Source organism: Vulpes lagopus, chromosome 17, assembly GCF_018345385.1.
Source record: "Vulpes lagopus strain Blue_001 chromosome 17, ASM1834538v1, whole genome shotgun sequence".
Classification (NCBI taxonomy): Eukaryota; Metazoa; Chordata; class Mammalia; order Carnivora; family Canidae; genus Vulpes; species Vulpes lagopus.
This window is the reverse complement of record NC_054840.1, coordinates 7,575,759-7,603,084: the sequence shown is the minus strand read 5'-3', so window position 1 is coordinate 7,603,084 and position 27,326 is coordinate 7,575,759. Positions and strand designations below refer to the sequence as shown.

The window sequence follows — 27,326 nt, the reverse complement described above, 5'->3', positions numbered from 1 at the left end:
TCACTTCCCCACTCCCTCCTGTGGGCTTTTTGGGATCACTACCTGCACTCAAGCCCTTATCTTAAGGCCTGCTTGGGGTGGGAGGAGGAATGCCAAAATAAGACAGTCCTCATCTGCCTTTGGTGACTAATCTCCATGGAATGTCCCTCAGGTGACACGTGTGAGGACAAGAGGTGGTCAACATCTAGGCGATCCTTGCTCTGGAGGGGGATTCTGTACCTCTCCTTTGGGAAGGATTTGTCTCCAGCATCACATAAAATGCAAGATAAACTCTATATTTTATAATTTTAAAGATTAAATAGTATTTAAATATACTAATATTTAACACTAAATATTAAAAAGTATTTAAAATCATTCAAAGGAGATGAATAATTAACAGGAAGGTAGAAAGCAAAATGTTACTTTTTTTTAAAAGATTTTATTAATTTATTCATGAGAGACACAGAGAGAGAGAGAGAGGGGCAGAGACCCAGGCAGAGGGAGAAGCAGGCTCCATGCAGGGAACCCGACGCGGGACTCTATCCTGGGACTCCAGGATCACGCCCTGGGCTGAAGGCAGGCGTCAAACTGCTGAGCCACCCAGGGATCTCCCAAAATGTTATCATTTAACAATGGTCCCTTTTTTTGATCACCAGGTTCTGCAGAGAAAGTTATGAATCCTTGTGTTTATGTACATTTGGATATAACTTGCTCACTTGTTTTAATTAAACACAGTCTTATCCTGTATCCACTCTAACTAGACATATTATTAGCCATTAAGAAGATCTCCTCCTTCTTTTCTGTTTTAATCTTATCAATTAAAGAGAGATATTTTTCTGAAGATTGAATATATGGTACAATACATGAATTTGTACCTCTGGAGATATAAAAAACAAAATAAGTTGTAAGAAAGGAGGTTGTTATTTCTGGACTCTTGCAAGGCCGGTTTAATTTTATTATTGTTTATAGTGTGATGTGGTATTTCATGTGGACTCATCAACAAATTCCAAGGACAAATTGATAAATCACTAAGTTCTACAGTGGTATCTAGGTGCTTCCAATGGAGGGGTGTCTGTGTAACTGCAAGGTTGATAGCCTGTCTTCCCAAATGTTGGGTAAGTACAAAAGATATTCATTGTGTTCAAGAAAAACTCACAAAAAGTAGAGTACTTTGGTTTTTTTTGTTTGTTTGTTTTGTTTTTAGTAGAGTTCTTTGTTAACATACCTATCTGATTCTTTTTAGAACTCCATCAGTGGCGAGAGATATTGATGATAAATCCAATGATGGCCATGAACCCTTTACTGACAGCATCAGGGCAGCAGAGGATGCCACTGGTTCCCTCACCATACGAACCTCCAACGGTGGATAGGTATTTCTTTCCCATTTACTATTCCGGTCAAAGGAGAAAATGGATGATCATTAACTTTTCAAATGATGGTAACTCCAGTGTTGTTTTCTTGTCTAATGTTATTTCCGTGAACTGTGGTGCACTGATTTGTATCCAGATGCTCTGCTGGCCACACCCTCAACCCACTTCCGGTCCCTTCCCATTTGAGGCTTGCTTGATATAGTCACTCAACACACAGCAAACGAGCACTTACCATGTGACAGGCATCATGTAGGTACAAACATTGATGGAATCTGGGAATGCTGCCCTAACAAAATACCACAGGCTACATGGTTTAAACAACAGAATTTGATTCCTCATAGTTCTGGAGGCTGAAAAGTCCTAGATCACGGAGTCAGCAGGGTTGATTTGTGGTGAGGTCTTTCTCCTTGGCTGACAGACAGCTGCCTTAATACTGTGCCTTCACCTGGCCTTTTTCTCTGTATATGCACTAATGCTACTTCTTCCTCTAATAAGGACACCAGTCCTATTGGATCAGCGCTCCACTGTTATGGCCACAGTTACCCTTAAATCCCCCTTAAAAGGCCCTATCTCCAAATATAATCATGTTGGGAGTTCAGACTTCAACACATGAATTTGGGAGGAACACAACTCATCCATAACAACTGAGTGCCCTGAATTTCCCATGATAGAATAATTCTTCCTTTTCAATAAAAGTGACATTATCAATGCTTAGGAGGTACACTCTGGCAGTTTCTTATTTTTCCTTCTTTCAAGTATTTTGACATTCTGAGAAGAAAGTAATATTCATTATTTATTGTTGTGTGTGGAGCGTGAACAATAAATTTGGACTTCTTGAGACCACTGAAGTTTGGCAGAATAAATAAACTGTCACCCTGGGAGTCAAACACTGATGTCAGATGGCAAAACGCAAGCCAAAGTATGTCCATTACATGAGAAAAGAGTATTGTGGTCAGAACGGTATGTTGGTCATGGGAAATGAGAGAGCAGCATTGATTTGGATAGATCTTCTTTCTAAACATTCCTAAGACTTTTTTTTTTCTTGTGTTTTCTGTTGTGTCATCAGCTGGGTCAATCCTTCCTTAGTAGATCTTTCTTACCATATTTCTACTTAAACCAATAGAGGCTGCAGTATTTTTGCACTTCAATCTGGCAATGAAAAAATCTCATTGCCTATGTAATGGGAAATTTGTACTATTTCATCCTCACTTTATCCACTTTCTTTTTTTCCCTAGAGACTTATTGCCTTCTACCATAGCTCCCACTGACCCAAGACAGTTTTATGCTCCTTCTCAATTTGGACCTTCTGTCCTACCAAATGCAAACATGCCGAACATGCTGTCCAATCGTGTCTACTCAGGTATGAGCGATAGATGGCTCCCATCTGTGGAACCACCGTGAACTGGATGGCTGCTTTAAGCTTGCCGTCGTGCCATCAAATTTACTGCTAAGTTTTGGCAACAGAACTGTGCAGCAGTTATGCCCATAGGTTCTGCACTTGGTACGTAGATTTAAATCATGGTTCCACCACTGTGTGACTGAGCATCAGGTGCTTAACTCCCCCAACCATCAATTTTCTGATGAATAACACAAAAGGTTGCAACATTACTGTCTTATATGTGAGAAACTAATGAGGTCATGAGGAGATGAGACCAGAGTTAAAGGGACTTGGGGCTGCTTGTCTATGGCATGACAGGTCTTAGTGGGGGCTTGCCTTTTATTCTGAGTAGGAGGCGAAGCTTTTGAGGAGTTCAAGCAAAGGAGCCACATGGTCTGACTTATGTTTTACCAGGATCACCCTGGCTTCTATGTCTGGGACAAACTTGCTAGGATCAAAGTTCTGAGGATAAACTGATGGGAGTTAATGGACTATTAGAATAGCCAAAAGAGGGACGCCTGGGTGGTTGAGCACCTTCCTTTGGCTCAGGGCGTGATCCTGGGGTCCTGGGATTGAGTCCCACATCGGGCTCCCTGCAGGGAGCCTGTTTTTCCTTCTACCTATTTCTCTGCCTCACTTTCTGGGTCTCTCATGAATAAATAAATAAAATATTTTTTAAAAACAATAGCCAAAAGATTATGATGGGTTAACTCTGGGTGGTGACAGTTCAACAGTAACAAATGGTTGGATTCTGGATTTATTTTGAAAGTAGAAATAACAGGTTTACTGACACAGTAAAAGGAGATAGCAAAAATTTTGCTCTGAACAATAGGAAAGATAGAGTTGCTGTTCACTGTTGAGGAAGAGTGTGAGAAGAACAGGGTTCTTGGGGAGGAGAGATGTCATAGGCACACTTTTGCTCCTATGTTTGAGGTACCTAACAGATAATCAGGAAGACAGCTAAAGCCCAGAGAGGACTTCTGGAGGCAACCTGGAGATATAATTTTGGAAATCATCAGCATAGATGACGCTAGATGAGATTGCCCCTAGAGCGAGTGTAGGTTAAAAGGATGATCCCTAGGACATATCAACAATATCCAAAAGATGAGAAGGAACAAGCAAGGGAGAAACAGGAGGAGAAACATATGGGTGAGAGAAAACCCAGAAGAGACTGGTGGCCTTAAAGGCAAGAGAAAAAGTTGTAAAAAGAGCGAGAGAGCAAGAGAGAGAGAGAGCATCTGTGTCAAGTACGCCATTCAAAGATCAAATAGATGAAAACTAAGAATATCTGATTAGATTTAGCGAAGTGGAGCTCATTGGTGATCTTGATAAGAGCACTCAGTAAAGTATTATCAGTGAAAACATGACTGGATAGGGGCTCAAGAGAGATTAGGAAGTGAGAATTTCCTCATGATATTGAAAATCAAACTGAGTATCTTATCTCCCCAAAGCTATATTCGTGAGTTTCTGTTCATCCCTCCTCTCCAATTCCAACAACTCTCAATAGATAAGAACAACGTGAGTGAAAAGCTTGACACAAGAAGAAATATGATTGGTGCCAGGGCCAGTGAAGACACCAGCCTGCCTGGATTTGAGCATGTTGTGTATGGATCCACTTCACTGGGATTGGGTTTACAAGCCAGAGCCAGATATGAAACTAGACACATCCAAGGACCAAAAAGTCTGTCCTAACAGCTGATCTCAGATAAAAGCCCCATCTGGCAGCAAGAACCCAGTAAATCTATAACCCATGGTAACAGGCAACACATAAATAGAGCAGTGAAATAGTTTCATTGCTGACTCATAGAGCCTGTCTTAGTGATAAAGAAAACCCAGAAGCTGCCAATATTTGGGTATAAGCAAGCAAGTTGACCACCTGTCTCAGGGACATTGGTCAGGTCTCCTGCCTCAAAGCTAATGTGGAGGAGGGTAGGCAAGGGTAAAGGAGGGCCTCAGTCCTACAGAAGCTGAGCTACTAAGTAAGTTAGCAAGATAGAAACTAAAACAGAAATCTATTTCAAAAATTGGATGTTAGGTAGAGAGCAGATTATTACAGCTGGAATAGCACTACATTTGATGTCATCTACTTGGGAAAGGGAAAGAAACCTGGAATAGGTTTGATGATTCCAGACTTCAGAGGGTCCTAAAATCCAGGTAATTAGAACTATGCGCTCTATATTGGACTTCTCAAGAGAACTTTCTCTGCATCCTTTGGCAATACCTCATGGGTTGAAAGTTTTATGCATACTAGCTCTCTAAAGAAGAGTATTTCTGAAGCCACTGAATTATAAAAATGTAGAACTTTATTTTTTTAATTTTCAAAAGATTTTATTTATTTATTCATGAGAGACAGAGACAGAGAGAGGCAGAGACATAGGCAGAGGGAGAAGCAGGCTCCCCATGGGGAGCCTGATGCAGGACTCAATTCCAGAATCCCTGGATCAGACCTGAGCCGAAGGCAGATGCTCAGCCACCCAGGCATCCCAAAATATAGAACTTTAGGGTTAGGAGGATTTTAGAGGTCACCTCATTTAATCTCTGAATTTTACAAATGACAAATAATCTCCTTAAAAAATATATAGTTGATTTATTTCAAGACAGGTTATTAATAGGAGTTAAATGAGCTCTTCTAGCTTAGTACAAAAAGCAGTCCTAGCTCTCATGATGCTGACCCCCTTGTTAGGGAAAACAGATTTTCACATGTAAAACTATCAGTGAACAAAACCACATATAATAAGTAAAATTTGCATGTCTGTTATGTTAAAGTGTGTTCTGTAGATCTGGGCTGGTCTGTGAAGAGGCCCTGAGAATAAATGCATAAATACACTTTTGCAGTAATGTGACAGGGTAATTCTATGTCTATTGACCTAATAATTTTTTTGACATTGTACTTGTATTTGTCCTTGTTTTCATTTCAGTTTTATAAAAGTTCATTTTCTTGTATTTTTAAAAAGTATTGGTCCATGATGGGTGAAAATTTTAATAGAAAAAAAAAGGTCCTTTATCATGGATGGTTTGAAAAGCATCAATATAGACTCTAAGTGCATTAGGAGTACAGAGAAAGAAAAAGTCAATAGAACATAAAATTACCAGGCAAGAAGAGAGCCTTGAAATCTGTGATTCTGTTATTTCAAGACACTTTAGAAGACTGACAGAAAGAATAAGTTCTATCCAACTCCATTGAAAGCACTTTGGAAAAAGTATCTTCCTCAGATGCACCAAAAAGTCCACATAGAGACCTTTACCCATTGAGTCATTGCATTTATCCAGGGGTTTTGGTGCATAAGAAGCACTTAGTTACTTTTTTTTTTTTAAGGTCAACTAATTTCTCTTATAGCAAAAAAAAAAAAAAAAAAAAAAAAAATTATCCATTTTTACTTCAAAAGCTAGAAAGGAAGACATTCACAGCTCATTTCATCTTTTTCCTTTAGAAGTATGGCAAGAAAATGCCACCAATCATGAGACCCATACTTAGAGAAAAAAAAATTATCTAATGTTTATTATTCCATCACCAAAGTGACCCTAAGATGCTGAATAACAATTATCTGATACTGTTTCCAACACTGTGCTTTACTGGGGAATTTTTGTTGATGCTGTTTCATTTCATTCTATTTTATTGTAATATTTTAAAATGGACATTGTTAATTTGTTTGTGGGATGAGATGATGGTTTTCTTTTTTAAGGTTGGGGCATTTTACCACCTGAATCCATAAAGGCAATGGCCAGAAGGAATGAAATGATTCAAAGGCAGCATACTGCCAGGTAACATAGCCATAGCAGTGCTGTTTTATTTATTTTCTATTCACTCATTTGTTTGTTTATTCCTTTGTTTTAGATAGATAGATGATAGAGATACTTTTTATATACACACTTGTTATATTCACTTGTTCATTTGTTATATTCATTCATTATATTTGCATATTGTATTTGTATATATACATATACACCCTAATTATATGCATATTATATATATTTGATAGGTAGCTGGTTACATACAAAAAGTATTTCAGGAATATATACAAATATACAAAGAAATATATACAAACACGTTCAGGTTGATTAAAGTTAAAAGCAAAATTAGAAATCACATAGTGAAGCTTAGCCTGTATATCGTAATAGTTTAACAATGTCTCACAATTAAAATGCCTAGTTGTGATGTCTCTGAAATTCATATTGGCATTTCTGTTTTAAATGACTTCAATTCTGGGGACACCTGCGTGACTCAGTGGCTGAGCATCTGCCTTTGGATCAGGTCGTGATCCCAGGGTCCTGGGATTGAGTCCCACAGCAGACTCTCCGCAGGGAGCCTGCTTCTCCCTCTGCCTATGTCTCTGCCTTCTGTGTGTCTCTTAGGAATAAATAAATAAAACCTTTTTAAAAAATGACTTCAATTCTGCCCAAATATAGGAGCCAAGTTAGCCAACTCCACTTCAGACTCTGTGAGCAGAGCCCAGACAACCTCATGTCAGCAGCCCCGACAGTGGCCTTTAGCTGTAGCAGCTAGAAAGAAAAGACAGCAATCATGATAGGACATGACCCTGTCCTCAGTTTTCTCCTCACTGAACCCTAATGGGTCCAGGTGATAACTAATAAGCAAAGTAAAGTAAGTAAACCCCCCAACAAGTCGTCCTGCACAACCCCTGCCAGTTGCATTGATTTGTAACAGTTGAGACTTGCATTGGCTTACTGCCTTTTTTTTGAGACCCACTAAGATTATACCACAGGGTTTAAAAATCTCTTCCCAGAACTTTAGTTTGAGGATTAATCTCTGGCAAGAAGCTCCCCTATGCCATGTTATCTCCATTCCTGCTAAATTTGCCAGGCCCGTTAGAGGCAATGCTTTAAAAACTGGCCTTGCACTTCCATTGAGAGATTCGGCGAAACCTTTCACCCTCAGATCTTTATTCCAAACTCTCCTTCCCAGTGAATTTTGGGGAGAATTCATGTTTTCACTGAACAAACTTCAGATAAGTGGTGGGAAGACTTAGGAAAAGCAAAGATTCCATCTCAGGGAAGGCAGAGGACCATTAAGATTATATTTCTAATGGTTTTCTTGGGGTGTATAAAATATATTGTTCTGTTTTTAGGATGGAAATGGAAATGCATGCCATTTACCAACAAAGGAGAATAGAAAAAGTGAATCCCAAGGGACTAGCAGGCCTAGGGATACCATTCCTCTATGGCTCCAGCATCCCACCTGGCCCAGCTACCTACCATGGTAGGAGCATGCTCCCTGCTGGTGACCTGCATTTCCACAGAAGCACCCTGAGAAATCTTCAGGGAAACCCCACTTTAGTGGCGAATGGTCCACATTTTCTCGAGAGCTGGGGTCAGAAATGTCGTCGTCTTAGGAGAAGTACAGGGAATCAGAAAGTTCTAGACAATGATATTGAGAGCTCCAAAAGTCAAGGAGAAGAAAAACTCTTAGGTCAGACTCATGTGATGCCCTATGAAGAGGATGAATATGCAAAGGAACCAGAGACCGAAGCTCTCAACAACCAGAAGTCAAGTGAAACCAATGAAAAGCCAACTACAGCTCTGGCCAACCCCTGTGGGGAGCTTGAGCCCACCCACAGAAAACCTTGGGGAGCTCATGGTGCTCCTCTAGAAGCAAAGGCCTCCTGGGATGGTGCGAAAGAGAAGTCTTCAGAGCAGGGCTTTGCAGCCTGTGGGGAAAAGAATGATGTTTGCCCTCCAGTTCCTCGACCAGCTCTGCCAGGTGGGTGTCAGGGGCCAGTGGCAGATCCTAATAAGCCACTGGTCACCAAGTCCTCAAGTAATTCCATAATGCACTATACCCATCATGTTTCCTTTCATTCTTTTTCTTAATCCTATTTAGAACTATGTCCTTTTGAAGTCACTTTATGATATTAGTTCCAATAAAGCCATATTAGTGACACTCATCTCCCTTCATATGTTGCTATATAGAGAATTTTCAGCCAAAGCTAGGAAGGCAAGAATGAGGAAAGATGGCAAAACCTATCAGAATTTTGGACCAAAATTTTAATTTAATTAGCTGTTAATTTCTTCAACACAAAATAGAGGGGCGTCTTGCTTTAAAGTATCAATTCTAATCTCCCCTATATTTAAGTATAGAAAACTGTAGACAAGTAAACAGAAACATTAACTTTCAATGCCCATTAGTGTTGCAATACCTTCTTACCTTAAAGCATTAGCACACTACTTCCCCCAGCCCCAAACACACTGAATATTTTTCTAGAACTTTTTTAGATAAAAAAAATTTTTTTAAACACAGGGATTTGAGGGGAGGGGGTTCTAGTCTTCAAACCAACTGCTTCCCTTGCCATTTTTAATGAATAGGTAGCTAAATTCTTGCATCACCTAGACAGTGCAATGAATCACATAACACCCTAGAACACTATAGTGTTCATCTGGAGAAGAAATCCACAGGCCATGTCTCTCGGAATCAGAGAGAAGCAGAGCAGTTGGGAACTTTATTTATGAGAATGCTGTCAAAGATCCTTTAGAGGAACAAAAGAAAAGAAATTGCTAAACTTTTTTTTTTTTTTTTTTTTTTTTTTTTTTTAAATTTTTATTTATTTATTTATTTATGATAGTCACACAGAAAGAGAGAGAGAGAGGCAGAGACATAGGCAGAGGGAGAAGCAGGCTCCATGCACCAGGAGCCCGACGTGGGATTCGATCCCGGGTCTCCAGGATCGTGCCCTGGGCCAAAGGCAGGCGCCAAACCGCTGCGCCACCCAGGGTTCCCAGAAATTGCTAAACTTTTAAGAAAATGTCTTTTCAGTACCTCTTAAGGAGTTAACACGTAGATCTAAAGGGATCTAAAAGGACCCTCTGTGGTTATAGAATATGAGGAAATTAATGTAACTATACATAAAATTGTCATGTATAGTTACATACATATGTGTAACTATACATAAAACTATACATAACCTTCTCCTGTTTCCCTGGAAATTTTATACCACCAAATAACTTCCTTTCCATTTTTAAAGGAGCACACCCACTGGTTACAATTGGGGAAAATCTGTCTTTGGATGAAGATATTCAGAAATGGACTGTGAATGACGTGCACAACTTCATCAGTGGCCTTCCAGGTTGTTCAGACTATGCTCAGGTGACATAACATTTAAGTATCTTCATGAAAGTAAGACACTTTGAAATATATTTCCTTCCTGATGACTTCTGTCAAATTTGCATTTTTCTCTCAGATAGGATTCCTAATAACCTACCCCTTTGTATGTCATCAGCTGAGTAGGGACAGGACCCTGTGATTGGTTGTCATGTCCCCATACCCTATCTGCAGGGTAGGCTATGGAAGCCATGTCTGGCTTTAGTTTCTGTTCCATCAAGACCCCTAGAATTTACATCAAATTAGGAAATTCCATGGCCAAACCTCCAAAAACAGCAAGAAATGTTTACTACATTCCCTAGTCTTCCATATAACAAACATTTTGGGGATATCATACTTCTGTACCAGAAGTTTTAGGCTACTTGTAACAGGTAATACAAATATGTTCTTCATTCTATTTTTTTTTAAATTTTTATTTATTTATGATAGTCACAGAGAGACAGAGAGAGAGGCAGAGACACAGGCAGAGGGAGAAACAGGCTCCATGCACCGGGAGCCTGACGTGGGATTCGATCCCGGGTCTCCAGGATCGCGCCCTGGGCCAAAGGCAAGCGCCAAACCACTGCGCCACCCAGGGATCCCTGTTCTTCATTCTAAAAAGGATAACAAGACAATAGATCTGAAAAATAAGAAATTATTTTAAAATTCTATATTTATGCTGGGGTAACATACAAAAGTGCATACACACATATAATTCAATCTGATAGATAAAATACTATTTTTTGAGTTATAATGAACTATCAGGACAGTTGGAAAGAACACTAGTTTCACTCAGATGGGAAAATGGGTTGGCCAGTTCTAAAAGTTTATGTCAGTGCTATATTTTCATAAAGTTTATTTTTTCAAGTGATTTTTTAAAAGATTTTATTTATTTATTTATGAGACACCCAGAGAGAAAGAGAGGCAGAGACACAGGCAGAGGGAGAAGCAGGCTCCATGCAGGGAGCCTGACGTGGGACTTGACCCCGGGTCTCCAGGATAATGCCCTGGGCTGAAGGCAGTGCTAAACTGCTGGGTCACCAGGGCTGCCCTCAAGTGATTTTTTTTAAAGATTTTATTTATTTATTTGAAATAGGGGGCTGGAGAGCAAACAGGAGCCAGGGGGAACAGCAGAGGGAGGGGGAGAAGCAGACTCCGCACTGAGCAGGGAGCTCCACAAGGGGCTCCATCCCAGGACCCTGGGATCATGACCTGAGCCAAAGGCAGCCGCTTAACTGACTGAGCCACCCAGGTGTCCCAGAAGTGATTAAATAACACAATTTTAAATAACAATTTGCCTAGTAAATCTGGTATCATTTTCCTTGGCTTATTAAAGAAAGCAAGGAAAGGACATTATCATTTAACAGAATTAACTGATGTTAGAAATAACTTTTTTCAGATCTTAGTTTTGTGATCATTTTTTATTTCAGTCTAATGCTGTTAATTCTTCTACATTTTTTCTTTCTTTCTTCTTTCTTTCTTTCTTTCTTTCTTTCTTTCTTTCTTTCTTTCTTTCTTCTTTCTCTTCTGTTTATGGGACTTATGGAAGAGTTGAATAGAATAGTCATTAAAGTATGGCTTATGAAACCAGAAAGTACAAGTTCAAATCCTGGCTTTTCTGTTTTCTGGACATGTGACCTAGGACAAGTTGCCTGTCTTCTTGGTACATAGCTTTTCATCTGTAAAATGGGGATAATTCTATAATATATTCTCAAAGGATTATTGTAAGCCATAAAGAGGGCCTGGCATCTCATAAGTACCTGATAAACATTAATTTCATCATTCAATTAGAGGCTCCTCAAGAGAACAGAACCTTGGGTTACTTATGAGGCACGTTGTATTCTTCAAGTCACCCACGTTGTCGTGATAAAAATTTTTGTCCTGTTCTCTCCTGGTCAACAAGTATAACATTATTGTTTCATTATTAGTCATTAACTATGGGGCAATAACTTTTTAAATTTATCTATTCCACTTATCAAGTGCTACATCAACCATTGGTACAGCAAAGTTACCAAATTTTGATAACAGCCAGAAATAAGCAACCCAGTGTGTAATGGGCATGTGATAGCTGGCTTCTGGTGCACTGAATCTATTTGAACTCTCATCATTCTTGATCAGCCAGTGATCCACAGGCATTGAAGTGCTGTTTATAACAACTACTCTTGTAACAAATGATGCCACATGCACTTCATACTTTATCATCCCAAACATTGTCTTGTGGGTACATAGAAGTCACATAAAAAGAAATACCCCAAACTTTGCTGACTCATTATCTCTCAACAACAGGATGTCAGTGCTCCTTTCCCCACCCCAAGAAGCGGTACAATTATTTCTAGGTGTTTCTCAAATGTGGTTAGGATCAGGTTCTGCTCTTGCTTCCTCATTAGTCTATTCCTTCCCTGGGACTGCTGGTGAAATCAACTGCAAGGAGGCCACTGCCCTGCTGGGCACGACCCTGCCGAGCTCAGTGACAGTACTGCGTGCAGAAAAGGAGAGAATCTCCCTGAACATGACAAAGTGCAACCAGCTTGGAAGCAGCACAGCTCAGGCACAGCTGTCATTACAACCCTTGTCTAATGTCACAGCCTGGGACTAGCCCGGGTTACACCCACTGTCCTCCCCCGATCCCCACCCTGTCCTCTTCCTTCTCATTTCTGCCTTAGGTGGCTACTCACAACCTCCCACCACCTGCCTCCTATAGGTATAAAAATAAATCTAGAAAAAAAGAACCACAACTAAAACTCGAAACTCCTATGCAAATGAATTCTTTTAAATAGATGTAAAGAGAGGGTTGGTAGCTTGGTTGTTCACGAACATCCAGGAGACTCTGCAACACATCTTGCTTGTTCTAAGTAACTCAACAGATAAAATATTCTCTCTCTAAAAATAACTGAAATTACTAAAATTATGTGTACGTTTATATGTTGCTCTTGGCCTAAACTGCTATCTATCCTGAGAATGAGGTGGGAGAGACATCTGAGCGATTCTGGAATGTTCTGCGACTTTGCCTTGGGGCCAGGTTCACTGACGACGGCTGCCAACCTGTCTTTGTTCGAAAATGTATCCCTTCCCTGCTCACTGGAATCCCTACAAAGGAAAGAGAAATGGGTCAAAATGTCCCACTGTTAATATATTTAACTATTTTTGCCAGCATTCCTTGTTCTGAATGGCAATGGAATGAATTAAGCAGGAAAATCCTGGATTGGAAAGAGAAGCCACATGTTATCTCACAAGTTCTCTAACTGGGAAGTTCTGGTTTTTGGCAACTCACTTAACCTTGTCTACATTGGCTGTCTCACTATTCTAATAATGCCTACTCTTTGCTGAGCATGGACTCTGTGCCAGGCACTGTACCAGGCACATCACTTAGATTATCTTTGCAAATTTAGTCTATACCCTAATTCTGCCAAGAAGATATTAACCCTATTTCACAGCTGAATAAAACTGAGCACCACAGTGGCTAAAAGAGTGAACGCTTGAAAAATGTGTACGTGACTACACATCGAGCTCTTAACACCATAATTACTCTACAGTGAAGATATTGGGCCACATGGTTTACAGTCAAAGCTACGTGGGCCCCTAGGAATTGTCAAAGGTGCTAAAAGGGATCCTTAAGTTATTCTCAATGCTTCAAAAAACTTAAGAGAAATCACACATTTCCCCAAGATGAGGCTATAAGACTAACCCAAGCTATCAACTTTTTTTGCTTCAGTCTAAGAGAAGTTCATTCATATTAGCCATTCTATGGTTTCTTAATTAAAGTGGAAAGAGAAATAACTACTTAGTAAGCTTAGTTTGTAAATAAGCACAATCTAGTAGAACACACATTTCCTACTACAGAAGCTACCCAAAAGTTTTTTTTTTTCCAGCCAGTCCTGAGGCATGCCTTCTGAGGCAGGGAAAGCATAGTGGAAATAAGGCAGGTGTGGTTCCCCTTCTCACTGAGCTGCTCATGCAGAAGAAGAACACTAGTAAGGAGGTCCACATCAGTGTGAAGGTGATAAGAGAGGACAGGTATGGAGCATGGTGGGAACAGACAACTTCCTGAAGGGAGAGGCATCTGATAGTGAGTTTACCAGCTGAGGTGGGCAGTGAGGTGGAAGAAAGGCAAAGGAGGATTTTCCAGGTAAAGAGCAGGAACCAGAAAGAATTTAGCAGAGCTGGGATTTCTGGAGTAGTTCCTGGTGGCACAGAGAGGGCCAGAACCAAGGTGGGACAGGTGAGAATGGCAAGACAGGAGGCTGGACTTGGGAAAGGGGCCAAGTCACAAAGAGCCATGGAGACCCAGTGAGGGACTGTGACTTTATCCTGGGGGCAGTTGAGGTTTTTGGCACAGGTGGCATGCTTAGCTTTATATTTCAGAAAAGTCATGTAGGTTGCTTTTATGAAAATAGATTGATGGTGGCAAGACTAGTGGGGAAGCACTAGATCCAGGGTATCACCAGTGGGGTGGGTAGATAAAAATACTATCTAGGGCGCCTGGGTGGCTCAGTCTGGCTTCGGCCCAGGTCATGATCTCAGGGTCCTCGGATTGGATAAGGCCCCAGGGAGTCTGTTTGTCTCTCTCCTCTGCTCCTCCCACCGCTGTTGCCCCTCTACCCCCACCGCTCATGTGCTCTTACAGTCTCTCTCTCAAATAAATAAAATCTTAAAAAAAAAAAAAAAAAGAGAGAAAAAAGACTATCTAAAAAAACAGAATTAGCATGGTTCAGCTTCTACATTTAAGTTATACACTGGGATGGGATCCCTGGGTGGCGCAGCGGTTTGGCGCCTGCCTTTGGCCCAGGGCGCGATCCTGGAGACCCGGGATCGAATCCCACATCAGGCTCCCGGTGCATGGAGCCTGCTTCTCCCTCCACCTGTGTCTCTGCCTCTCTCTCTCTCTCTGTGACTATCATAAATAAATAAAAAATTTAAAAAAAAATTAAAAAAAAAAAAAGATATACACTGGGGAGCCTTGCTCAGAGAGAGACATTCATGGAAGCCAAAAGATTGAGATTAATTAGGAAAACAAAGAGGACCTGAGACAGAAGCCTCAGGAACCCTAACACGTGAGGATGGATAAAGAAACGGTAACCACAGAAGTGACTGGAAGGAAAGGCAAGGAGTACCCCAGAGGGAGATGCCTCACAAAGGCAAGGGAAGAGTATTTGTCATGAAAACTTAGTCAACAATGTCAAATGCAGCCAGAAGCACAAGGAATATCCATGCATTTGGTAACAGCAGAGTCACCGGGGACCCAGAGTGGGGACAGGTTTAAGGGACTAGTGAGGGTGGAAGTCAGACTCCTTGAGACTAAAGAATGCCTGGGAAGTAAGACCATTGAGGCAGGGAGGATCAAAACTCTTGAGAAATTGGGCTGGGAAGGGGATGAGAGATATGGAGCAGCATCTAGAGTCGGAGCGAGGTAGCGTTTGTGTAGGTGCTTTACTGTTGTTTGCTGGGTGATGGAGACTTGTGTAAATGCCGATCGGAAGGAGCCAGCCGAAGAGGGGACACTGACTCTGAGATGGGGAGGATTATCCATCCGCTGAAGTGGCAGGTGAGGACCCACAGCATACCCGAGGAGACTGTCTTCACACATGGGAAGACCCTCTTCCACTCCATCAGCCCAGAGGAGGATATGACTGTTGTTAGGCTGCTGGGCAGAATTAGAAGAAGTCCTTTCCTTTTTGTTTCTTTCTTTCTATTTTTTTTTTTCAGTTAAGAAGTTATATGATCTGCTGAAAATGAGGGAGGATGCTGTAAGGTCTTAAGTTTGAAGAGTGTAAAGAAAGCTTGAAAATAGAAAAAAAGAGAGCGCTCATCAGTAAATAAAGGACTGCCAGGCAGGTTGAAGGTGGAGATCATGAAATTACAGTACTACCAATCTGCCCAGATTTTTTATTCATCTCTTTATCTGCCATCTTTGTCTACCAGCAGCCTTCATAGTTTCTGGAAGAAAGGAAGGCGTGATGGCAGCCACTACACCGTCTCAGAACAGACAGGGCCCCTGGAAAGGCCCAGCATGACAGCTCTCACCTGCATTACCTCTCCCCCTACCTTGCCATTCATCCAAGGCAGTGGACAGAGGCTGTACCTGTCAATGTGAGAGGTGCAATTTGTCCGCCATGGTTTTTACCTACAACCCTTTGTCCATTCTTTGATTGGTCCAGCAACATTTATTGCACATCTACTAAGTGCCAGCCACAGCATTACAGGGCCACTGGGAAGTAAGACATGACCCCACCCTCAAATAATACCTACTCCAGGTTGGAATTGAGTTCCATAAACATAATTACAAGGTACTCTAAGAGTGATTAAACAACACAGGCAACTTGCTACTGGAGCACAGAAGAGAAAATAACTGCAAATGAGAAATTTTATAACATTTTGTGTCATCCTCAAGCAATCTTCATGTTGCCTCCAAAACTAAAATGCCTATATATAACACAAGAATTTTCTTTAAAGACATACAGAAAAAGTTAACACCTTTTGTGTTTCATAAGGTATTTAAAGATCATGCAATTGATGGAGAAACCTTGCCATTACTCACAGAGGAGCATCTTCGAAGCACTCTGGGACTAAAGCTAGGGCCAGCACTAAAGATCCAATCGCAGGTATGGTGGGTTCTCGTAACTAAATATGCAGTAATAGTATGAGGCTTAAGAGAAATATGTTATCTTTCTCCTGGTGTAATACGCACGATACCTATTTAACCTCTTTAGGAAGCGTTGCCTCTCTGTGGGTGGGGACATGATAGAAATGAGGGAACCTGAAAGTTTTGGATGGGGTGGGTGGTGGTACACATTCCTAGCGATAATTGGGAAGGCACAAAGCAGTGGTGTGCTGGTAAATGCTTAACAACTAGTTCTCTTTAAAATGAACTCTGATTTGTGGCATTTAATTTCTGTGGCATTAATTTGTGGCATTTAATTTCTGAGAATATAGATACTCCCAGTATGACCGACAAACTCCTAATGTAATGTCACTGAATACAGAATTGGGACGAGATGCACAGCAGTACCCCATCTGAGAGTATTTTCACTATTTGGATAGACATAAATGATCTCAGGAGCAAAGATAATGATAAATAACAGTATGGGGCACCTGGGGCGGCTCAGTCGGTTAAGTGTCTGACTCTTGTCAGGTCATGATCCCAGGGGTCATGAGATCGAACCCCATGTTGGGCCCTACGTGTTGGAGCTTGCTTAAGATTCTCTCTCTCCCTTTCTCCCTCTACCCTTCCCCCTGCTTGTGTGTGTGTGCATTCTCCCTCTGTCTCTAAAAGTAATAATAATAATAAATAATAGTAAAATAATTCAGTAAAAACAATTAAGAAGTGATGAGTTTTTGAGTATTTATTACTCGAGTTTTCAATAGAATGCATATAATTGAAAGTTTATATAATTTAATTTTTAAAGATGCACGTTTAACAACTGGCTTGCAAACTTCCAAAAAGTTTCTCAACTGGCTCTTGAGACCGGACCAAGCCAGCTTTAGTTCGCCACTTCTTGCCATCTCCACGGCTTCATCTGGGACGAACGCACCCTTATCTCTCATGGGATTACTGCTTTAGCCTTCTAACTGGTCTCTGTGCTCTGCCGTTGCCCTCCCAGCACCTATTCCCAAAACAGTTAAGGCTGATCCTTCTAATACACAAGACAGATCATGTCACCTTCTCCTCAAATCTGCAATAGCTTCCTGTTTCCTTCAGAGTAAGAGCCAAAGTTCTATATTATTTTTGCTTCTCTCTACCTACCACTATCTTTAACTTCCTGACCTCATCTTGTCCTTGTCTACCCTCCTGCTCCTCATCCCTATCCCATCCCCCCAGTCGCTGTTTTTGACACTTGCCTCTGGATGCCTCTTAAAAATGTTGGCATGCTCCACCTTAGGCCGTTCCCTCTGCCTGGGATGCTCTTCCCCTGACGTCTTCATGCTTTGCTCCTTCATCTCCTTCACTTTTCCTCCACGATACCTGCTTAATGAAGCTTGCTATGATCACCCCATCTAAAATTGTGCCCAGCCCAGCCCCCCTGCATACTACTGCTATCTCTTTGCTGCTCTTCTTTTATTCCCCACAGCACCTATCAATCATACAATAGAACTCAGTCATTATAGTCACGTTTATTGTTGATTCCCCCTACCCCACTGGAATGTAAGCTCCACAAGAGCATGGATCTTTATCTGTTTTGTTGACTGATGTATCCTTAGAATATGCAAGACCTGTAATAGGTTAAAATTATTTACTGAAAGAGTGAGTTTCCTAAAAGTGAAACCAAGAAGCATCAACTGGTGCTTCCCAGAATTTACACGGGACTGCACCATTCTACAATGCATGTTTACACAAAGAACAACGAGGTTTCAAAATAGCCTTCCAAAACCATTTTTATCTGCCTAAAAAATTAGAGTAAGGAAGTTCTTTATTTCCAATGTAAATACTTTCGTGCTTCCATTGGTAAGCCTTTTACGACTTCTTATTTTGGAATAATTTTAGATACAGAAAAGTTGCAAAGATGGTACAGAGAGTTCACCTAGCTCTTCTTAATGTTAGCTTCTTACATAATGTGGCACATTTGTCAAAGGCAAGAAATTAACATTGGTACAATATGGTATTCACTTTTTAAAAAAGATTTTATTTATTTGAGAAGAAGCCAGTGAGAGAACAAGCAGGGATGGGTGTAGAGGCAGAGGGACAAGACTCCCCACTGAGTGGGAGCCCAAAGGGGGGCTCAATCCCAGGACTCTGAGATCATGACCTGAGCCAAATTCAGGTGCTTGCTTAATGGACTGAGGCACCTTGGTATTTACTTTTAAATAATTTTTCTTTAATGAGTATACTGTATCTCTTGGCATACTTTATAATGACACTGCATGTTTTTTTTTCTCCAATCTGATCTTCTTTGGCTTTAATTTATCACTTTGGCTGTCTTTCTTTCTTTCTTTTGTCCTTACAATGAGGTCTTAATCTTCTCCTCACTTGCTACTAGCATTAACCCCCAAATCATTTTCACAAGGCTGTAGTCATTTCTCGTGCTCCTGCTTGACATGTATAAGTGCTTCCAGGGAGCCCAGCAGAGCTCTTATGTCCAGGCTCCATCTGCGTGTACAATAGGACAGGGCTCCCACAGCTTCTGTTGGAGAAGTTCTGGCCGATGCCAGACATTCCACCAAACAGATAGTTGTAGAGTCCTTGGGATTGAGAATTTCCAGGGGTCCAATTAAAGCAGCAGAATTGGAAGGTTCCAGGTAACATCTGGAAGACCCAGGAGGTGAGCGGGCACAAGTTCATCAGTGGATATGATAACAAGGTTCAATCTCCAAAATGGGAAGCAGGGGCAAAATTTTATTACAGTGAGCCTACTATGAAGAGGGAAACCCACCCAGAAGACCAAAAAACTTAGAAGGTGCACCTGAGCAGGGCATATGAGGAAAGGAATAGGAGAGGAAAAAAGTTACTGGAATTTGAGAGCCCAGATATTATTAAGATTGGAGGAAGCTGGGTTTGAGCTATGACAATGTGAACAACATAGAAATCTCCTGGGTCCCCTTGAGGGTCAGGTTTCTGTGGGAGCCCAATGGCTAAGACTGGGGCCTCGAGATCCACACGGCCATCTATGTCTCCACACTAAGCCAACTTAAAGCCAGCTGCGTGCTGAAGTTGCCTCAAGAATTGCAGCCTGGGCTCAGAGCAGTTACTGGTTGGGCATTGGTAAAGGTGGAGTGGTGTGTCTGTGGGATCTCTTGTAGGACCACCAGAAAAGGGTGAGGTGGACTGAACCCAGAGTGAAATAATGCTGTGTGCAGATGAACCACAGCAGACCCGGGAATGGGAATTTGAAAGTTACTACTACCTCGATATCCAGTTTTACAGCACTAAACACTGTATGCTTCTGAGAGAAAGAAAAAGCCCCCCATGTCCTAGAACTGTGTCCCTCACAACCATATAGATGGCCCACACCTGAAATTACCTCAACTTCTCCGCCCTCTGTGGCTATGCAGAGTATGCTGGGCGATTGAAAGAATCTCTCTAGACTTAACTACTATCACCGTTTTGTCTTCAAGGTATCCCAGCACGTGGAGAGTATGTTGTACAGGAAAGGTCTTTCACTCCCTACCCATACAAAACAAGCATTTGATCAACCGGCAGATACATCCCCTCTTTTGGATTTTAATTCCTGGGGCGATAATACATTGGACATTCCTTGTTCCCAGGATACAACAATTCCTAAAGGAATCGAACGAGATAGCGTGAGAAATTAAAACCCTCAAGGAGCAAGAACTGGAATCAGTTTTCCAAAAAGTCCAGGACATTCTGAAGGGAGCGTGAGGGTTTCCCAGGACTTGAAACGGAGGCTGGGAGGGAGAGAAACCAGCCCTTCTGGAGCTCCTAGAGGCCTTGCCTGAGAGGCTCTCTCAAGTAACCTCAGCGCCAAGTGGCTGAAGGTGTATCCTTGGAAGCAAATGCTAAATGAGGGACAGAATTTACAAACATCAAAAAAGCACAAAGTTGGATGTTTCCACGTGGAAATCTTGGAAGAAACCAAAAGGACCCAACTGAGAAAAAGAGCTCCTTCTCCCTCCTCACTCATTTCCCATCCCCCGGCCCAGACAGAGACAAAGGCAACCCTGTGGAGTTGAAAGGGGGTAGAAGAAAAAGTGATGCAAGCTGACTGCAAGGCCTCCCCATTTTCTTACGTCAGGCTTCCAGGCTGAAGAAGGACCGAGCTAAAGGAGAGCAGAAGCTTGAACCAAGTTCACAGTGACTGTCACTCAGCTTTTTCTTTTGGACACGGCACCACGTTGTGACTAAACATAACTCCCGATTAGCTGAGGGGGAGATGACAAGTCATAGTGCCCACCTCAGATTTTGCCAGAGGGGTGGGGTAGCATTATCTCTGCAAGGCAGGTTGGAGTGGGCAGGAGGGGGGGGAGAGGATGGAGTGGCTTTCTGCTTGTCCCTGCCCAGTCGCTTTCAACTTCACATCTAACAGAAAGCTTCTGGAAAGACACACACAAAACTGCTAGCAGTTTGCTCAGGGAGGGGTCCGGCAACAGGGACACCAGGGAAACTGACCGCATATCCTCTCGGACGTCTTCCATGTCTAGTGAGGAGACTTGTGAAACATTTAAAATTCACATTCAAAATAAAGAAACTAAAAAACTAAATAAATAAATAAATAAATAAAATAAAAAAATGAAGAAACTGTAGCCGCAGCCTCCAAGACAGCCCCCAGTGACCCCGGCTGCGCGAACTCGTGCCCTGTGGACTGCCCTCCCCTTTGACATGGCGGCACTTCCTGACTCTTCTCATGAGCACGGTATGAAAAACACCACGGATGTCACGTCTGTGGTTCTGCCTGGGGTTGCTCTTTCTCTCTCGTTGGAATCCCTGCTCTTGAAGAAGCCGGCTTCTGTGTCTCCAGGCAGCCCTGCGGAGAGGCCTGAGTGACTCAACGTGGAAATGAATCTTCTGAGGCCTGTCAACAGCCCCATGAGGGAACTTGAAGGTGGCTCCTCTCCAGTCAAGCCTGGAAATGGCTGTGCGCACAGCTTGCTGCAGGCCCTGCACCGGAGGCCCCCGCTCAGCTGCTCCCGGATTCCTGACCCACAGAAACTGCACAATAATAAGTGGGTTGTTTTCAGCCGCTACGTTTTGGAGTGATTTATTTCACAGCAAATAGATAACTAAAACAAACAAACAAATCACGTTGATGAACATGCATAGCGTGGTATCCACATTCACTTTGTGACTTGCAAGGTGGGCTTTTGAAGTTATTCCCCTACAAGCCGTGCTAACGTAACTCAGCTTTGCTTTCTTTCACTTTTAATCCAAAAACAACAGTGTTTTTTGCCAACATAAAATTATATTATACTCTCAAATATGCTTGTGATTTGCTTGTTTACCCTCTATGGAGAGAGAGAGAGAGAAAGAGAGAGACTGAGGAGAGGGAGAAAGAGAGAAATAATCCCTCCAAATCTCAAAGTTTTAAGAAATTTTGTCACATGACTTTTCACCTGTTATGATTCTCCATGCACAAGAAGTTTCACAAGATGCCAAAAGTGAGTTAACAGATGTTATGGTGAAGGATAAAAAGAAAAGCTTAATTAATATTTTTAGTGGCAAAGGGATCATGCGGTTCAATCCATATGATGGTTTTGAATTTCTTATCCCTGCTACATGCATGAGTCAGTAACTGATTCACTTGAACAGATGTGTCTCAGTGTAGCTCTAAGGAAACCGTTCCGATATGCCTTCCTGGCATGTACTATCACCAGAAAAAGCACTGTGCTTAGTCTTAGATCCGTGCATAAAAAAAGAAGCAGAGGATGGAGGTGAAGGAGGTGGGCCCCAGCTCCCCACACAGTTCTGTGGAAGAAAAGAAGGCTGGGGTTACTTTTCTGCACTCAGGTTACTTTCTCTCCAGATGAATGACTTCAGGGTACTTTTTAAAAACAGACCCTCTTTTTCTTTTTTTTTTAAATTTTATTTATTTATTCATAGAGACAGAGAAAGACAGAGACAGAGACACAGGCAGAAGAAGGAGAAGCAGGCTCCATGCAGGGAGCCTGACGTGGGACTCGATCCCAGGTCTCCAGGATCATGCCCTGGACTGAAGGCGGCGCTGAACCGCTGAGCCACCCAGGCTGCCCCAGACCCTCTTTCGAGACAGAAACGATACTGGGGGATGAAATTTTCACTCATGTTATTGTATAGAAATAGTGTTTATTTAACTTTTCTACAAATACTACTTTAGTCTGGAGCATACTCTGTACCCTTTGTGGGAATATAACAAAGGACAGCAACCAAAAGAGGTCTCCTATGTTTGAAAACCAATCACAAAGAAACTGTGTGTGTTTGCTGCAGTTTTTGTTAAATAAGATCTTTTTACTTATGAAATATTCTGTTTAGACAGATTGAATAAACATCCATACAACTATGCAACCGTTTCCCCTGTGGAAGTATTACAGCTATTAAAAAGCAAAAGAAGAATTTGAATATCACTGTTTTACACCCCTGAAAGATAGAGAATCTAGATGATGATCATGAATGGCTGCTAACATCACAAAAAAAGAAACAACCAGATATTACATGACTCCTTATGGAAGTCCATGAAACAGTTACGAAAATAGCAAAATCCAAACTGGGAAACTGCATAGTAGAAACACAGTTTAGTAACTGTGTAGTAGAAATGACCTGATTTTCTTCAGCAAACAAACTGCAAAGAAAAACAGAGAGATGAAAAGGGAAAAATCAACAGATCAAAAGACGCTAAAGATTTAAATCACCCAGATGTAAACATTTTGGCAACAGGTAGTGATGCTGTTCACACAACATTGTGAATGTAATTAATACCACTTCATTGTACGCTTAAAAATGGCTTAAATTGGAAATTTTGTTATGCATATATATATCCACAAAAAAACTATTTTAAGATTCTGATTTTAAATTACAATTATTTATGTATTTATTATACCCAATACAATTACTTGGATGCCTATTGAATGCACTGTAAAAAATTGTTTAAACAATTGGAGAAATTTGAATACAATCCGAGATATTCAATGCTATTAAAGAATTATTACCTTTTTTAGATGTGAAAATAATATTCTAAAGGCTTTTTTTTTATTGTGGTGGGAACATTAAACGTGAAATCTTTCCTCTTAACAAAATTTTAAATGCACAATATAATATTGTTAACAATGGGGCACCTGGGCAGCTCACTTGGTTAAGTGTCTGCCTTTGGCTCAGGTTGTCATCTCAGAATCCTGGAATTGAGGTCCATGTCCTGCCCCCTCCCCCTCAGGGAGTCTGCTTCTCCCTCTCCTTCTGTGTCTCCCCCTGCTTGTTCTCTCTCTCAAATAGATAAAATCTTAAAACAAAACAAAAGAATGGGTATAATGTTATATAGCAGATCTCTAGACCTTATCTCTTTTTTAGAGAGTTCTTATCTTTTAGAAATGTATACTGAAATATGTATGGATAAAATTATATATGTTGGATCTGGGATTTGATTTTACCTTAACTGCAACCTAATAAATTACCCATTTATTATTTTATGGCAGAACACTTAAGGCTCTTTAGTCAGAGACAAGGGACTTTATTACTCATGACACAACAAGCAGCCCAAACATTTGCATATCTGCATTGGTTTCCCTTGCTCTCAAGTGCCAATGGGGATAACAAAGATGGGCCTAGAGGAGCCCTGCACATGCAATGTCTTGCTTTACAGTTGAGGAGCACTGAGCTTGGGGAACCAACTAATTTTGTAGCAAGCAGTAAGCAAGTCTGTTCTTTGGGCTGGGGATGGAATGTGGGGACTGGAAGAGCTGTTATCCTGTTTCTTAAAGTTACCAGTACATAACCAACCCTGAAAAATGGCCCTGGTAAAAGAACACAAAGTCTGAGGTCTTCTATAGATCTACTAATAGTGACAAGATGTCGTGCAGCCATGAGAAGTAATCTCCGCAGAAATGGTAAGAGTTCACCTAACATTCCTGGATGCCACTTTGAAAAAAATCTGAATGTTTTCAGTGTGCTTAAAAAAAAAATTCTAATATATTTCACCACTACCTCTTTGGCTCATTCTCTGGTAGGTAACTTTATTTTACTAGCTAGAGTGACAAGAAGTTTACTCACTGATTATTAAATCAAATTCAATGATTACTTCTGTCATTCTGCAAAGAAGTTATACCCATACCTTGTTACTATTAAAAAAAATGATCACCTCTTGTCTTAGTCAGTGTGGGCTGCTATAACAAAATACCATAGATTGAGTAGCTTATGGACAAAAGAAATATATTTCCAATGGTTCTAGGGTTGGAAGTCCAAGCTCTGGATGCCAGCATGGTTGACTTCTAGTGAGAGCCTTCTTCCAGGTTGAGGACTGCCAACTTCCTATCATGTCCTCAAGTGGCAAAAACCAGAGCCAGGGCAAACTCTTTTGTCTTTTCTTAGAAGGGTACCAACCCTATCCACGAGGACACCATCTTCGTGACCTAATCACCTCCCAGAGGTCTCACCTCCTAAAATCATTACATTGAGGGTTAAAATTTCAACCTATCAACTTGGTGAGAGGACACATTATTCAGGCCATTATACCTTCATCAGCCCCTTTGCTGCCAGTTCCCTCTCAACATTCCTCTGTTCTTTGATGTCTAAGAAAAACATTAAGCAATTTCGGATGCCCTTCTGTATCTTTGGGGGAAAGGGGCAGGAAGTACCAGATGTCTGCACTTTTTCCTCCCACAGTTGCATTCCTATGTAGAAAACAGCAACTTTTACATTGAAAAGAATGAGAAAGTTCCAGAAAAGATGATAACCCAGCTGTTTCAAGAACCTAAAAACCCTGCTTCTTAATTGTACATTTTCCTAACCATCCTAAGAGTGTGACTTAGGAAACACAAAAAGGCCAAGAGTATGTCTCCCTTCTCATTGTCAGCAACCACCATGATGCTCCTGCACTGGAGCCCTCAGCCTTCATACTCATCATGGGTCCTGCCATTCCACCATTCTTGCAGAGATGGTTCTTCACTGGGTACTTGAAGATCACTGTCAAAACCAGGCCTGTGCCACTGATGTGTGGCACTGCGGGAATATGGGCAACAAGGGCCCAAGCATAGAGAAATGTATACTGCATTCTGTTTAAAGTAAAAATTACCTAGGAAACATCTCATCAGAGCAAATGCCCCAAGGTGCATCTGTAGTGTGACCAAAAGTACCCAGGAGAGAGAGCTGTGAAACAGGAAGAAGGAGAACCAATGGAGATGATGCAACCCAAGTCTACTGGCTAGCTACTCACTACCCATTGGAAGAACAGAGGCAGGATAATTATGTTTCCCACCATATGAGGCACCCATCTTTCAAGCTAATTCCAACCACTGAAGGAAAAAACAACACTGACTCACCCAGTATAGTCCATTCCTGACCAGAGTCTACCTTGGCTCACAGAAAATGAGGAAAATTTTTCATTGTGTTCCAGGTGGGAGGAGAAGGGACATCACATCCATGCTTTGGATTCAGTCTTTCTTGTCACACTGCCAGAGAAGATGAATGCCACTGGGACAGCACCTGGCAGATGGTCATCCATCTTTGGCTCATGGCCCCTCCCCTTTTCCCACCACTTCCTCCTACTGAAATCATTCCACAGTCTCCTAAATTAGAGCTCTGAGTTTTAGCTCTGCCTTTCTCAGATAGGAAAACTCACCCTCAAAGAGTTTTGCCCACCGTGAGAATCGTTCAATTCTCAGAAGACTCACCAATCCCACTCTGTGGAAGGATGTCCCTCCCTGTCCTAGGGACTAGCCTGACAGACAGCATCCTTTGTTCTGCCTCTTGACTCTAAATTCCTTAGGCCATCAGCCCATTCATTCTAAATTCAGCCTACTTCACTTCCTGGGCACTTCCTGTTAATAGTAGGATATCCATTCTTTCTTCTAAATTGTTCCATCTCCCTATAGTGGTCCCCTCAAGTAGTCTCCCAATCACTGTCCTGACATCCTGAGGAAAACACTCCAGGGAGACAGGATATGAATCTCCTCTTTCCTCTAGGAAACAGGCCTCTTCACACACGCATACTAGGATGCAGAATTGATGAGCTGTATTTATCACGTGGCACTGAAACAGCCTTCCTTCTGTGCCTGCAATCCATTCTGCTGCTTCTCTTCACTTATCTGGGTCCTCAAATTATGTCTTTTTAAGCATTTCTAAGTCTTTATTCCATACTCTTGTAGAGCTATTTAATGAATTTAACTGGACACATTGTGCAGAATCTATAAGGCAAAGTTTCTGTGTATGTTGTATATCAGAAGCCTGTTTCTTCCCTAAAGTAGGCTGTGCTACCAGCTGCCTTGAGTCAAACTAGAAATGCCATTCAACTGTTCTCTGAACACCACAAAGTGTTCTGTGGAGACTTGAAACTTCAGTGCTTTCTGTATGGAGCAGGCAGATAATATATATGATTGACTGTGAACCTGTTTCTTGATGTTGTATGACTAATCCAACCAGTTCTATGAAGAAAGCACAGTATCTGCTGGAGTTGTGTCAAATGCAGTGCTGTGCTTTGCCTTGATAACGGAACCGGCTGCCTACACAACAGAAATTACAAGTGTTTACAAAAAGCATTAGTACACTTGATAAATAGTTGAAAACAGTTCCACTGACATTTTTAAGACTCCAATGGCAGATTTCTACTATAGCAACATTTCCTCTTCAGATACACATTTAGGTCCCCACATGCTGAATAAATAAAAGTAACTTCATTCAAACATCAGAAAGCAATTTGGTCCACATTAGGTTGTTTTGTTTTGTTTACGAATTAGATGATGATCAAGTGGTTGGTTCATGGTCTCATGAGATTGGAATTACTATGGTGGTCTAACAGGTTTAGAACCTTTTTAACAGTCAGCTTTTCCTAAATCATGTTGGTTCTTAGTACTTTATATCATCATCAGTCATTTGCCACTAAAACCACTCATTTGAGCAAACAAAGATTCCCAATACATGAATCAGCCAACGTCTGAT

General features: G+C 41.4%; 1 protein-coding gene across 1 annotated transcript; it reads left to right on the top strand.

The window, feature by feature from the left end:
- The first annotated feature begins 1,263 nt into the window (after positions 1-1,263).
- SAMD7 (sterile alpha motif domain containing 7) lies at positions 1,264-20,065 on the top strand. The gene is made up of 7 exons (XM_041731764.1): positions 1,264-1,349; positions 2,585-2,709; positions 6,411-6,489; positions 7,815-8,446; positions 9,705-9,826; positions 16,309-16,419; positions 19,868-20,065. The coding sequence occupies exons 1-7, from the start codon at positions 1,264-1,266 to the stop codon at positions 20,063-20,065; spliced, it is 1,353 nt and encodes a 450-aa protein (XP_041587698.1).
- Positions 20,066-27,326: the final 7,261 nt, after the last annotated feature.